This window comes from Gopherus evgoodei, chromosome 8, assembly GCF_007399415.2.
Source record: "Gopherus evgoodei ecotype Sinaloan lineage chromosome 8, rGopEvg1_v1.p, whole genome shotgun sequence".
In the NCBI taxonomy this organism is placed as follows: domain Eukaryota; kingdom Metazoa; phylum Chordata; order Testudines; family Testudinidae; genus Gopherus; species Gopherus evgoodei.
Genome location: NC_044329.1, coordinates 77,852,055 through 77,865,127, shown reverse-complemented (window position 1 = coordinate 77,865,127; position 13,073 = coordinate 77,852,055). Strand labels below are relative to the sequence as shown.

General features: G+C 40.2%; 1 protein-coding gene across 1 annotated transcript; it reads right to left on the bottom strand.

Annotated features, from left to right (window-relative positions):
• Positions 1–475: 475 nt before the first annotated feature.
• On the bottom strand, positions 476–10,334 carry F3 (coagulation factor III, tissue factor). The gene is made up of 6 exons (XM_030573618.1): positions 9,927–10,334; positions 7,775–7,889; positions 4,199–4,383; positions 3,578–3,759; positions 3,282–3,441; positions 476–1,545 (listed from the first exon to the last, which is right to left on the bottom strand). Exons 1-6 carry the CDS (start codon positions 10,012–10,014, stop codon positions 1,400–1,402), a joined length of 876 nt encoding a protein of 291 aa, XP_030429478.1. The 5' UTR covers positions 10,015–10,334; the 3' UTR covers positions 476–1,399.
• Between the last annotated feature and the right edge of the window lie 2,739 nt (positions 10,335–13,073).

The window sequence follows — 13,073 nt, the reverse complement described above, 5'->3', positions numbered from 1 at the left end:
CAAATCCTGTATGATGCAATAGAGATTATACTAATAGAGTTCTATATAAATTGCTCTAAACGTTTATAGAATGTAAAGGAATGGGACATGCCTACCGTAGGTTGGTATAAAAATTCTTCAAGATGCTATTCATTCCCTAATAAATTCAATAGGACTGTTCCTTAGGGCAGTTAAAATGCTTTGATGGCAACAGCTGACAAGCACTAAACATAGCTACAGTAAATATTTTTAAATATCTAGAGATGATACAGCAAGCCAGGCTACACTAGTAACATATGAAGCGGGATTAATCAGGAATTAATACAAAAGTAAGAGCAATCCAGGACACTTCATGACTTTTTGTCCAGTTCAAGAATTGTGTCTTCTCACACATGGTGTTTTTCCCCTCTACAGGGTAGCTGACTGGATGTTCTGTTTTACAAAGCAATAATCTGAGGCCTGAGTTTCTAAAAGAGGCCAAGTTCTGCTCCACATGTTTCTTAAATCCATGTTTAACTTTATTTCTAGAAGGAACATTGCTCTGCAATAATAAGTCTTTTGTTTTCCCATTCACCTTTATTTCCAGTAAGAAAGTATATTAAATAAGTTACAATATATACAAATATACCAATATAAAAATTATTCCCATTTATTAAAATCATAAATATATTAAATTGTAGTAGTATGACGCACCTCCAAATCATATCACCAAAGTAGTTCATTTATATAGACATCCCATTATAAAAATAAGTCATCTCTCAAGTGTTTAATCATCAGTATAATATAAGTGATAAATTCTACTTCCTACTGAGTATGTGCAGGAAATTAGTTACCTATTGATTCAAATGAATTGCAAATATTGCAAATTACTAATTTTACTACTTGGAGTTGTCTAAAGTATATTTAAAAGGTTAGACAAGTAATTCTGTCTCTATATTGATAGCAGGTTCCTCTTTTGAAAATTACTGTTAGTTTGGATCTGTTGTATTATGGTTTTGAATGTTAAGTTTTTGATATGGTACTCTCACCACCTCACAAGTGAACTTGTTAGGATGTCATATAGACAGTCATAGGTTATCAAAACTAAATAAATATCAACTGCTATACAGAATAACCAATTTAAAATTGACTTATCCAAAAAGTGCAGAAGGAATAGTAGTGTTTTCATACTTGTGAGCTAACATTTCATCAGTTTACTAACATTGTTAAAATCAAAATAAAACAGGATATGAAAAGTAGTGTTTTTTTGCTTTAAATATAAAAAAAAGTTTCACAGAAACAGGAAGTGTTCCTTTAAACTTAAGTAAAGGTTAATAATATTTAGAGACAGTCGTTTTTTCCCCACAAGTACCATAAGCGTTTCTGTGTGGGAATGCAGCAGCATTTGAAGTAGTAAGAAAAGGCACTTCTTGTGTTTTTCCTAAACATCATTAAGTGGCATGGTTTCTTTTTCCTTTGCAGCTTTTGTTTTCTTGCATTTGTACAGGGCCACAGACAAGCCAATGATTGTAATGAGGATTACAATGGCTGCAGCTGCTATGATGATAAACACTTCAGTTGCATAGGCTGGTTGGGGGAGAGGGGAGGGGAAGAGAGAAAAAGCAAGCAAAGAATTAATAGCTCATCAGTGCATACAGATTTTTATATAGTGGTAATTTGCTTTAGCTTAATGGAATAACTAACATGGGTCCCAATTCTACAAAAGGTACTGAATACTCCCATGAGGTGCGAAAACCATTCAGGTCCCCTTGAAGCCAGTCCCTTCCTATGAGGGACTCCGCACCTCAAAGGATCAGGCCCTAAGTTACAGCCATAAATGTCATGCTTGTGCAACCATTTTGTACACTAACAAACTTATTCTAGGGTTTTAAACTGCCAAAAACAAAAATAGTTTGTACAAAGTTCACTGAACTCATATTTTGTGATATCACATTGAAAATTCTATATTGAGGGAATGGTTTATTTTTTGGATGGTGCGGAGAGGACAATGAGGTTTTCGGAGAAGAAAAGGTTTCTGCTTATTAATATAAAATGCACACATTCTGTCCCTATTGGGAAAGAGGAGGGAGCATAAGGGAGAGCTGACAGCACTGATTTACAACCTGATATACGGTATTTTCAGTAAAATGTTTGATACCAATGAAAGGTAAAGCTTAAAAAACAAACAAACAACCTCCCCCCCAAAAACCCCACAAAAACAAAAAAACCCACACACATACACCTTTCCTCCTCCCCGCCCCCTCAAACAACTACTATCAAAGGGCACAATGAATAAGTCTTTTTTCCAGTGTCATTCCCTCACTGACTTCTTCATTGTTTCATAAAGAGCTTATATATTTGCCTGGTTGGACACATTTTTAAATAAACTTTGAGGAAAACGTAGTTAGGATTATGGGCGCTGCAACTTGAAGGACAGTAAACCTTAAAACAGTGGTTCTCACACTTTTGTACTGGTGACCCCTTTCACATAGGAAGCCTCTGAGTGCGACCCCCCCCAATAAATTAAACACACTTTTAAATATATTAAACACCATTATAAATGCTGGAGGCAAAGCAGGGTTTGGGGTGGAAGCTCACAGCTTGCGACACCCCCCCCCCCGCCAATGTAATAACCTTGCAACCCTCTGAGGGATTCCAACCCCCAGTTTGAGAACCCCTGCCTTAAGAGATCACCTGCACTTGAGAAAATGACTAGAGCACAGGGAAAAAGCAGGAGTTAGCCTCATTCAAATATATGGGCAGCTCCTACTGACTTTAAGTCTTACATAGTTTACTGGCATGCATCTCTAAAGGCTTCACTATGCAAGTACTCACTATTGGGCCACTAGTTGGGAAAATTTCATGTAAACTAGTATTTATCAAAGGCAAGAAAAGGGAAAAAAGAAAAATATAGGCCCAATGATGAGGCAGTTTGAAATTTCAGTGAAAAAAGTCATCATTGCAGGCCACCCAAAGAGGAAAAACATTTTTTACGCAAACGGGTAATTGTGGATGATGGACAAAGGTGGGATGTTCAAAAATGCTCAGTGTTGGCCTAACTCAGCTTCCACCAAAGTCAACGGCAATTTTGTGATATAGTAGAAATCTCAGTGATGGTTACCTCATGGAGATTTCTTCTCACAGGTTTTCCATGTGGGAGGGGTAAAACGGTCCATAGTAATTTAAACAGGAAGCCATTTATTCTGGAATCAATAAAACTTCTATACCTTAATGTTTCATACAGAGAATTAGAATTTTTTGTTGAAAATGCAAGAGACAGCAAGAAAAAACCAGTCTATTTACTTGTTTCACCAGATACGTACCAGCCGGGCCGTCTTCCCAATGACGGGTACAATTCATATTGCTTTCTTGACTTTTGCGGTTTTCTCTGCGAGAGAGAATAGTTGCCTGTACATAGAAGCAGTAGTTCTCCCCTTTGTCAATGCTTATTTCAAACTGATTACTTTTTGTCGTTGCCTCTTTCTATGTATAAAGAAAAAAAAAAAGACACTTTCTTCAAGACATTCTTTTAAAAGCTTTAGCCCTCAATAGCACAGAAGTTTTGTAAATACAAAACATACAAAATTAGAGGTATAGGAAGTTGAAAATAAGGGCTTACCTTTCCTGTACTTAGATCTTTCCAATAATAGAGTGTATATTCCAGGTCATTTTTAAAAATTTCTCTGATACTTTTAAAGGTTTTATTAGGAAATCTGTATGGTGTAAGTGGATCTTCAACCAACACTTTCAGCTTGGAGTCAGTTAGTTCATAAGTTTGAATCCCTGGTTTCCCAATTGTAGCTAACATAGAAACATTTTTTAGAATTAATTCCAGGCATAGTAAAAACTTTATTTGCAAAATATCCTTTTCACACAACATTCTCTACTACCACCTCATCAAAACAAAATACCTCACACACAATCTCTTTACTTTACCAGGTTTAAACACAGTGTCTATGTAACACAGTGACTGGCACAGTCAATGCATATTAATAAAATTTCAACCCAGTGCATGGGGCTCACATAAAGCTCTAGACACCACTTAAATCCTGTGTTAAGAGAGAAAGTGGTGCATGAGGTCTTATGAAGTCCCCCGCAGCGGGCTAAAAGGTGGTCAAGCACCACAAGAGCAAGAACCTAAACAGAAAAACTAGGCTTAATCCAAGCCCCACTGAATTAATTGGAGTGATAGGAAAAAATGGGATGTGATAACAGACCATTACTAGGCAATTCTACTTACTCTGATTGTAAGGCGTGAATTTTGGGGAGATTGCGTAAGGCGGCTCCTCAAACTTCTCTGTCCCGGAAAGCATTTCAGACACTATGTGTGCAGTATAGGTGTCTTTTACTTTCTCCAGTTTGTCAGTAACATCACATTCTGTTTCTTTTGTGTGGACGCACGCTTTTTCCCAGTTTGAGTTGATTCTGAAAGGAACGAAGAATGAAATATTGATATAACACTTTCTGAACAAAGTTTCATGCATATGCATACATTCATGCATGTCCTATACAATGCCTGGGATAAAATGGTTCCCAGTAATTGTCAAAGTCCAGAATTTTTACAATGTCTTCTGAATACATCATGCTTGTACCTGTAAAACATAGTCTGTGTAGTTGAGTGTAAAAATCCAAACTATGCAAACATGCTTGATTCATAGTTTAAAAAGTTGAAACAAGCAACTAAAATTTAACTCACAATGAACCAATCTACCTGCCTTCTCTGTCAATCTGCAATGTATAATTAAGGAAAGCTGTTTTCTTCAGGGTATGCTTTGATTTGATAACATTTTCATGTCTGTACATTTAGCAGGAAATTGCCACTCTGAATAATTTTGACACTGGTCATTTCCCCCCCTCAAATCTGTATAGAAAGTGGTAAGAGGTGAAATGTTCACAAATGCCTCAGTGACTAAAGATAATGGGACTTAGGCTCTTAAGTTACTTAGAGCCTTTGAAAATTTTACTCAAAAGCAGTAATACATTTCCAGATATGTCCTAAAGAACCTCTAACTATCTTGAATGGACTGCTAGGGATGTGGAGGAGGGGGATCTGATAGGGACCTATACATAGTTCATAAAAGAGACAATTAAATATTCTAGCAAATGTCACTTGTTTACTAGATATTCTGCATATGGGTATGGGCCTGGGCATAATTAAAACCATGTAACAACATAATCAGTACTAGTCATACAGGAAGAAAAGCTTCTGTTCAGATACATTAAGTAATAATTGACTGCAAAAAAATTAGACAAACTTCTCTGGGTGTCTAAATGGCAAAGAGGAGGGGTGCAGTTTGTGTATTTTTCAGAAATTAAAACAAGCAGATTTTTTTAAAGATATTTGAAAATGGAAAAAAGCGTCTTTGTCCCTTTTTGCTTCCTAATGATATAAAAAGGAAGCAAAAAAAATAAGCTTACATATATTTAAAAGCAGAAATATCAAATCTGGCCTCCTCTGTTTTTGCTGGAGAATCAAAGGACAAGTGTGAGGGCTTTCACGTAGTTCAGCTGAAATGGCAGGAGTGTTAAGTGTATGTTAACAAAGGGGTTTTCCTCCACGTGTTTGTCAGAATTTTTAATTAAATAGGAGTTTGCTCAGATTTCAGTTTCTCGTGATGTCATAATTCTATTAAGTTTCAAAGTGGTTTACAGAGTCCTCTAGAAAAGACAGGGATGATAATACCTGATCTTCATAAACAGGAAAAACAAACAAACAAAACCACACACACACCAATAACCCATCTTTGTGGATTTTTTAAAATCCATAATAAGGAAGCAAAAAAGGACACAAACTTTTAAAGGTAAGTTATCTTTTTTCTCTGCCCATGAAAAAAATCCCACCTCGCCTGTGCACAGTAACTTTTTAAAAATTCCCATAAATGAAATCCTATTTGAAACACAATGCCCTACAATTATTCTTAGCACAAGCACTGTGTTTTTGAAATCTTTGGCCTCTTAATTTATGTATATAATTTGTAAAAATTAAGGCTCCAAGATTTGAAAAACAAAACAAACAATGCTTATGCTAAGAATAGTTATGTCTATATTAGTACAGCTGTGGAGATCTACAATACTTGCTAACAAATCTCCTTGTACAGCCGTCTTCAGTTTAAAAATTAACTATATAGGCCACACCCATTCCCTGCAAGTAACAAAGGTTACTTAAACTTACATTGTTTAGTAGTTCTCTCAAGTTTCCATCCTTTTAGAAGTCTAAATCAACTAAAATACTATTTAGCTTTCTTGTGAATCATTAATTGAAACTAATTGTGTTAAAGACACTTCTGCCTATAAAACTACATGCAAGAAAATCTGAGACATATTCTTGAATTAGGACCAAATCCTGCTTGCCTTACTTGCACAAACAGTCATATTCAATTCAGTTTGATTACATACAGTGAGAATTTAGCCCTACAAAAGAGCCAAATAAAAGTAAAAGGACTAGATTTAGGCACCTGAAGATGAAAATAGTATCCAGTGGGATTTTTTAAAGCGCTTAATGCCTAACTCCATAATGTCTGGATCTTACACCGCAAGTCAGGTGAGCAGACTGCTGCACTCATATGGTGTACCACTGAGATAGATGGAACTCTGTGAGTGCAGCAGTAAACGTGCCTGGATCACAGTGCAGGATTGGGGCCTGTGTCCATTTGTGTCTGTAGGCGTAGGCCCTTAGGCTTCATTATATCAGTGGTTTTCAACCTTTTTCCATTTGTGAACCCCTAAAAAAATTTCAAATGGAGGTCTGAACCTCTTTAGAAATCTTAAGACAGTCTGTGGACGCCCAGGGTTCTGTGGACCACAGGTTGAAAACCAAACTGCATTATGCCATTCTGCTTAAACATTTGTATTTATATTGATTTTATAAAGGCTGTGTCAGGAACATGGCAAAATACGTTTAACCCCACCCCATGTGCACAGAGAAAAAAATCCATAAGTGTTATTGGGTATTTTACCCATTGCTCATGAAATTTAGCCTCCAGTTGGAGACACTGGAACATGCCAGAAAGTATTATAGTACAATGCTTTCTGAAAATGTGCAGACGGTTAATAATGCAGTTTCTCTTTGGGGCATGTTCAGTCATTGTTTTCATGTTAATTCATAGACTCTGTGCACAGTGAGTATTTCATATGTCAGTTTTGTAATAAAACATAAAATTAGGCACTTAATATGTGCTTATTAGCCCAGTGTTTTGTAAAAGTCTAACATTAATGTTATAAGCCATGAATTGGTGTAAGTCTAGGAAGTTAGATGGAGGGGTCATTTTTTTTTAAGGTTATCCAGTGAGACTAAGTAATACTGATTCACTTAACTAATACATTAATCATTAAATTAGCATAAAATTAGTCATATCTCAACATTAAAAAGAGGGAATTGTTTTACAGATGAAAACTATGGTTTTTTTTAAATGTAGAAGATCAAATCTACAAAGTGATCATGAAGGGGTGTAATGTTGCAAAATATTTTGGGCCAAGTTTTCTAGTACCAGGTGGCCTGTACTTAAACCACAGCGTCAGGATCTAGATGTGTACATTTTATTTCTAGAACGAGCAGAATCAGAGCCCGGAATCAGGTACACCTGCACTTGGAAGCAACCAAAACTCAAGATAGAGATCATAACTTTCCTAAAAGTTCTCATGTTTGGACTCTGCATTACATTCATAGACTCAAGATATTTCAAATATTCTACTGTGACTACACTTTTTTCTGCCTCAATCACAAATGTATTTTTAAAATTTACATTCACTTTTAGTGAGCATGGAGAGAAGGGCAGGGGTACACCAGGCACTCGGACTTACGATTATATCTACTTACCCAGATATTTTTACTGTATAGACATAGTTGGTTGGCACAGGTTGCCACTGTAGTATTGTTTTGAAATTGATTGATGACCAAGTTATATTAACTGCTGTTGACAGTTCTGAATTACCTTTAGAGACCAAAAAAAAAAGAAAGAAAGTTATGAGTCACACTGTGTGGAGCTCTAAATTGATTAGATTCCCTATTTAGGAGAAGTGAGATTTCTCTACGTAAGTATCTGTGATTATAGTAAAATTCCGTTTGTGAGAAATAATTCACAGAAATCATACTCATTTTACTTCTGCCATGGGAAATTCCTTTTTACTGCTGAATGTGGGAAGGAAGTTCCTCTTCTTTCCCTTGGTGATCTGAATCTTTTGTAATTCAGCACAGTTGTTTCCCTGGCCACCAAATCAAATGTGCAGAAAGACCATTTGATACATCTAGTGTTTCCTTCTGCTGTTTAAGCCAACACAAGCATTTTATAATGAGTTTGCAAAGACTTGAAGAAAATGTGAGATTTTGCATAATATTTGACATTCATATTTACCATATACAGTATAGGTAAAATTCATCTACAGTTATAGTTGCTGTGGAATCCAGTAACTGAATTTCCTGATTTTTATTCAGATGAATTCTCAGCCATAGTAATTGCATATTATTTGTATTTTTCTTTTCAAAAGCACACAGACCAGCAAATTGCATACTAAAATAAACACAATTTCATTCTATAAAAGTGTCTAATCAGTTAAATAGTTATGTTTATGTAAACACATTTATAGTGTTCTGTGCATAAATAAAAATTAGTCAAGAAAAATAAGTGCATGTATATTGTATTATTGTTTACTCTAATATTAATTTTCTTAATTTTCAACCATTTCCGATCACAAATTTAATGAAGTCTGAATTCAGCTTAAAGAACTAGAAGTATGTGAAAAACGTACAACACTTGCCGAAGCACGGGAGTAGAGCATTAAAAAGGTCATACATTCCACACAACCACAATAAAATAGAAGTGATTGTTTTAGAATTTTTTATAATCTATTTGTTTGCTTGTATGAATATCACCTAATTGATGTGCCTTTAAAACAAAAAATATATAGCCAAAAATTAGAGATGTCCAAACGGGCGATATTGAAAAGAAACTCCCAATAATTCCAGTCAAACGTTGGTCGGTAACCAGGCCAGCACATATAATTATTAATAAGTTTAAGTGCCTCCTCTCCTTCACCTTACTACATTTAAAATACGTTAACATAAAATCACATTCTAGCGTACCCATGAAGAACTGTAAAACTGAATCTTAACTTTGAAAAGCCACCTTTGTATTAAAAGGGAGAAAAAAAGCATGGGGCATTTCCCAGAAAGGGGAATGGGAAAATCCTAGTGTGCTCATGGGCTCCCCTGGCATCAGTTTAGATTTCAGCTGAACTCTATTGATTTCACCGATGCTTCATGGAGGTATGTGGTCCATTTGTGGGGTCTGGCCCCAAGTACATAGCTCCACCAAACATCCCCAGCAAAGGAGGAAAGCCAAGTTAGATGATGGGGAATTCCAACACAACAAAGTAACTCTTGGCCCTTTAGCTACAGAAAACTTGTATGGGGTTTCTAGCCACTGATCATGCCAGGTGCAGGAACCAAACCAGTCACAGCATCTTGTGCCACACAGGATGCTCCCTCAGTGAGGGCTCCTGGGTTATGTTTTTATCCTCAAAATCCCTCCTGCAACCTCACTTCTCCATTGGCATACCCAGGCTCCATGCCTGACACAGAGTATCAGGGGTGAAAGGAACCTCAAGAGGTCATCTAGTCCAACCTGCTGCTCAAAGCAGGACCAACCCCCAGATTCCTAAATGGCCCCCGCAAGGGCTGAACTCACAACCCTGGGTTTAGTAGACTAATGCTCAAACCACTGAACTATCCCTTCACTAGTCTTGACACTACCAACCCCCCCGGCAGGAGCAGCATGTCCCACACTTATCTCTGTGTGCCCCTTGCCCCCTGCGGCGGGGAGCCCCTCGGCCGGCACAGCGCAGGCAGACTGGTTCGTGGGGCGCCCCACGCTGCAGAGAGGCAGCTCCGTACAATAACATGGGACCTGTGCAGGCAGCCCCGAAGGCACCTGGTGGCGCTGGGCACGCAGCCCCGAGGCAGCAGCACGCACCTGAGCAGGGGTCCAGCCGGGAGAGCAGCGCGGCCAGGAGCAGCGCCCGCCGCCAGGCTGCAGCTAAGGCGTCCAAAGCGCTCGCCATCCCTCGCCTCGCGTCCTGCGCCCTCGGCAGCGGGGATCCGGCCGGAGCGGTGCGAGGCAGGTACCGCTACCGTAACAGCTGCTGCCGGAGCGGAGTCTGCCAAGGAGGTGGGGTTGACGCTATTTATAGCCCCGCGTTGCCCCCGCCGGGTGCCGGGCCAGGGAGCCAGACGGGGCGGGCTGGTGCTGAGTCACGGGCGGTGATTCAGCTGCTGCGCCTGCCGCACGGAGGTGCGGAGCTCTGAGCCGCTCCCCTAGGCCAGGTGCCCGGTGACAGAGGCGGGGGCCCCGGCGCTGCTGCTGCTGCTGCGGGCTGAACCGCGGAAGCTGCTTGTGCTGCTGCGAGTGGTGCAATATAGAGGCGGGCAGAGAAGTGAAACCCCAGTTCCCTGGACGAGCCTGGGGGGGAGACGCTTCTCCCTGACCCCGCTTTTCATTTCCTCCCTGCCTGGCGGAAGAGGGCAGCAGAGGCCGGGGAGCTCTGCTGTTCTGACCTAGCCTGACCCCTTCCCTTGCTTTACCCGTGCACGCAGCAGGCTCGCTGGCCAGGCCTTCCGGAAGGCTGGGATCGCGCCTCGGGAGTCTGCAGCCTGCACACCTTCGCCCCAAAGAGGGGCACAAAATGGTGGGTCAGTTCATCGCTGGTCCCGTCAAGGGGTGCGGCGGTAAAGGAACAAATTGTGGAACCTCATGGGCATGACAGCATTTTCATCTGTCCTCTGATACTGGCCGGTTCTGGGGCCATGTGCCCCTGGGGGATTGCAGCAGGTGTCCGGTCTCAAACTGGAAAGGAGAGGGGAGAAAGTTATTCAAACAGGCCTGTTTTTGCAGTGTTGTTTTATTTCGTACCTGGATTTCAAGGTGGTGGACGCACCTTTCTGCACCATGTATTGGGGTGGCCAAAGTTACTGGCCCTCTGACTGGGCAGCTCTAGGTATTTTGCTGCCCCAAGCACGGCAGGCAGGTTGCCTTTGGCAGCTTGCCTGTGGAGGTCCCCGGTCCCGCAGATTCGGTGACACGCCTGTGGGAGGTCCGCCAAAGCCGCGGGACCAGTGGACCCTCCGCAGGCATGCCGCCAAAGGCAACCTGCCTGCTGCCCTTGCGGCAACCGGCAGAGCGACCTCGTGGCTTGCTACCCCAGGCACGTGCTTGGCGTGCTGGTGCCTGGAGCCACTCCTGCCTCTGAGCTGCATATGACAATCTTCAGAAGTTTAAGAACCGGGGCACGCCTGCCAGGGCTCTCGTCCTTAGCCCTGCAGGAGGTACCTGACAGAGCTCTGGACCCCCCCGCGCACTGGGCAGTCTGGTAGGTGGAGATGGGGGCTCCACAAGCCACACTTTAACAGTATGTGGCTTGTGAGGTACAGTTTGGCCATCCCTCCCATATATCCATGTAGCTCATATCTGTATCTATATAAAGATCTGCCACTCTTTCTCATCTCCTAGTATTACAGCTGTGTGAAACTTTGGAACAAAGGGCAGAATGGTAATTTATTTTTATGCTTTATTACAAATTCAAAACTTTGGCCAGGTGAGACAAATTTCTTGAGTGCATGTGGGCTGATTTGTGGTTATTGGTGACATATGCACAAATAATTGGTTTACATAATTTACATCTGAAACCTGGTAAAACTGTGAATTGGGCTGAGTTGTACTTTGTGATTTTGGTCCATTCAGACCCCAAACTCAAACACTGAGGAGGTATAAACTCCATCTGGAACCCCCCCGAAACCTCCCCCAAAAACCCCAAACAGGAAAAAATGTTTTGCATGAGATCAAGCACACAGGGGTTTGCACAACCCTACTTGGGATGAATTTGTGAAGGTGTATCATTATTACCATCTATTGGAAATAATTGCCTGCTCAAATAAGATATCAGAAAAACAAGAGGAATTGTTCTTATTCAGCAAATTAGAATCTTGTAGCTTTTGAAGATGAAAGTCTTGTGTGCATAGGTGTTGGAGGTCCTGCTGCACCCCCTGGCTTGAAGGGGTTTCCATCATTTACAGAGGTCACACTTTGGTTCAGTGGCTCTCAGCACCCATGCTATACACATTGTTCCAGCATCCCTGTTTCTGTGTAAACTCTCATGCCTTTCCATTATGATAATCTGATATGGACCATTGCTTGAACTGTCCTACCAACATTCTCCCCCCACCCTTTTTTTTTTTAAATTAAGTATTTATAAAGCACTCATCACCATAGTATTTGAATACTTCTCAAGTGTTTATGGAGTTGGTCTCATAATATCCCTGGAAAGGAGGAACATATTATACTAGTTTTACAGATGAGGTGCTGAGAAGATAAGTAACTTGTACAAAATCATGTAGGAAGCCTGTAACCATGTCTCATTGGACCCAAGTCTTCTGAGTCCTAGTTAAGAGCCCTAACCACAAGCCTATCCATGCTCCGACTACATCATCCTGACTTCTCCTCTCTCCATCTCTTTTTCTGACTAGGACTGCTTACTTCTCTGCCTCACTTTTTTTTTTTTTTTAAACTCAGCCTTAAGAACAGAAGTTCTTTATGCTGCATGTGGATACTAGATATCCTGTTGCACCTTCCTTCCTGCATGCTGCCCTACTCTATTTTGCAGTGACCCCTCTGTCTGTGGCATTTCAGTATTTATTTATTTGGAGATCTGAAAAGTGCCAAATAAAATGTAAAATAGCAGCAATGGTATATATAGAAAATACTATCAAATGAGAAAGGGTATGTAGATTTTATGGTATGAAGCTGACTTCCTCTGTAATCAAAGTTGAATTTGACAAAGTCTAATGCTTGGAGTCTGTGGCAGAGAGAGAGGAGAGAAAAGGAAGGAAAGAAGAAAGAGGAGGTCAGCGTCTGTATATGTTTACAAAACATTTCAGCTTTAATTGCCTTTTACTTGCAGACTCAGCACACAAAATCTTTTAAACAGTCAGTTCTGTTTTGTACTTTAAAAATAAATATTTAAAGACCAAGCTAAATTCAACCACCCTGTGTTGCATCATAATTAATCTAATCTATTTTAAGGTGCTTACATAGCTCATAATTTAAAATTATTAAGCAGCACTAGCC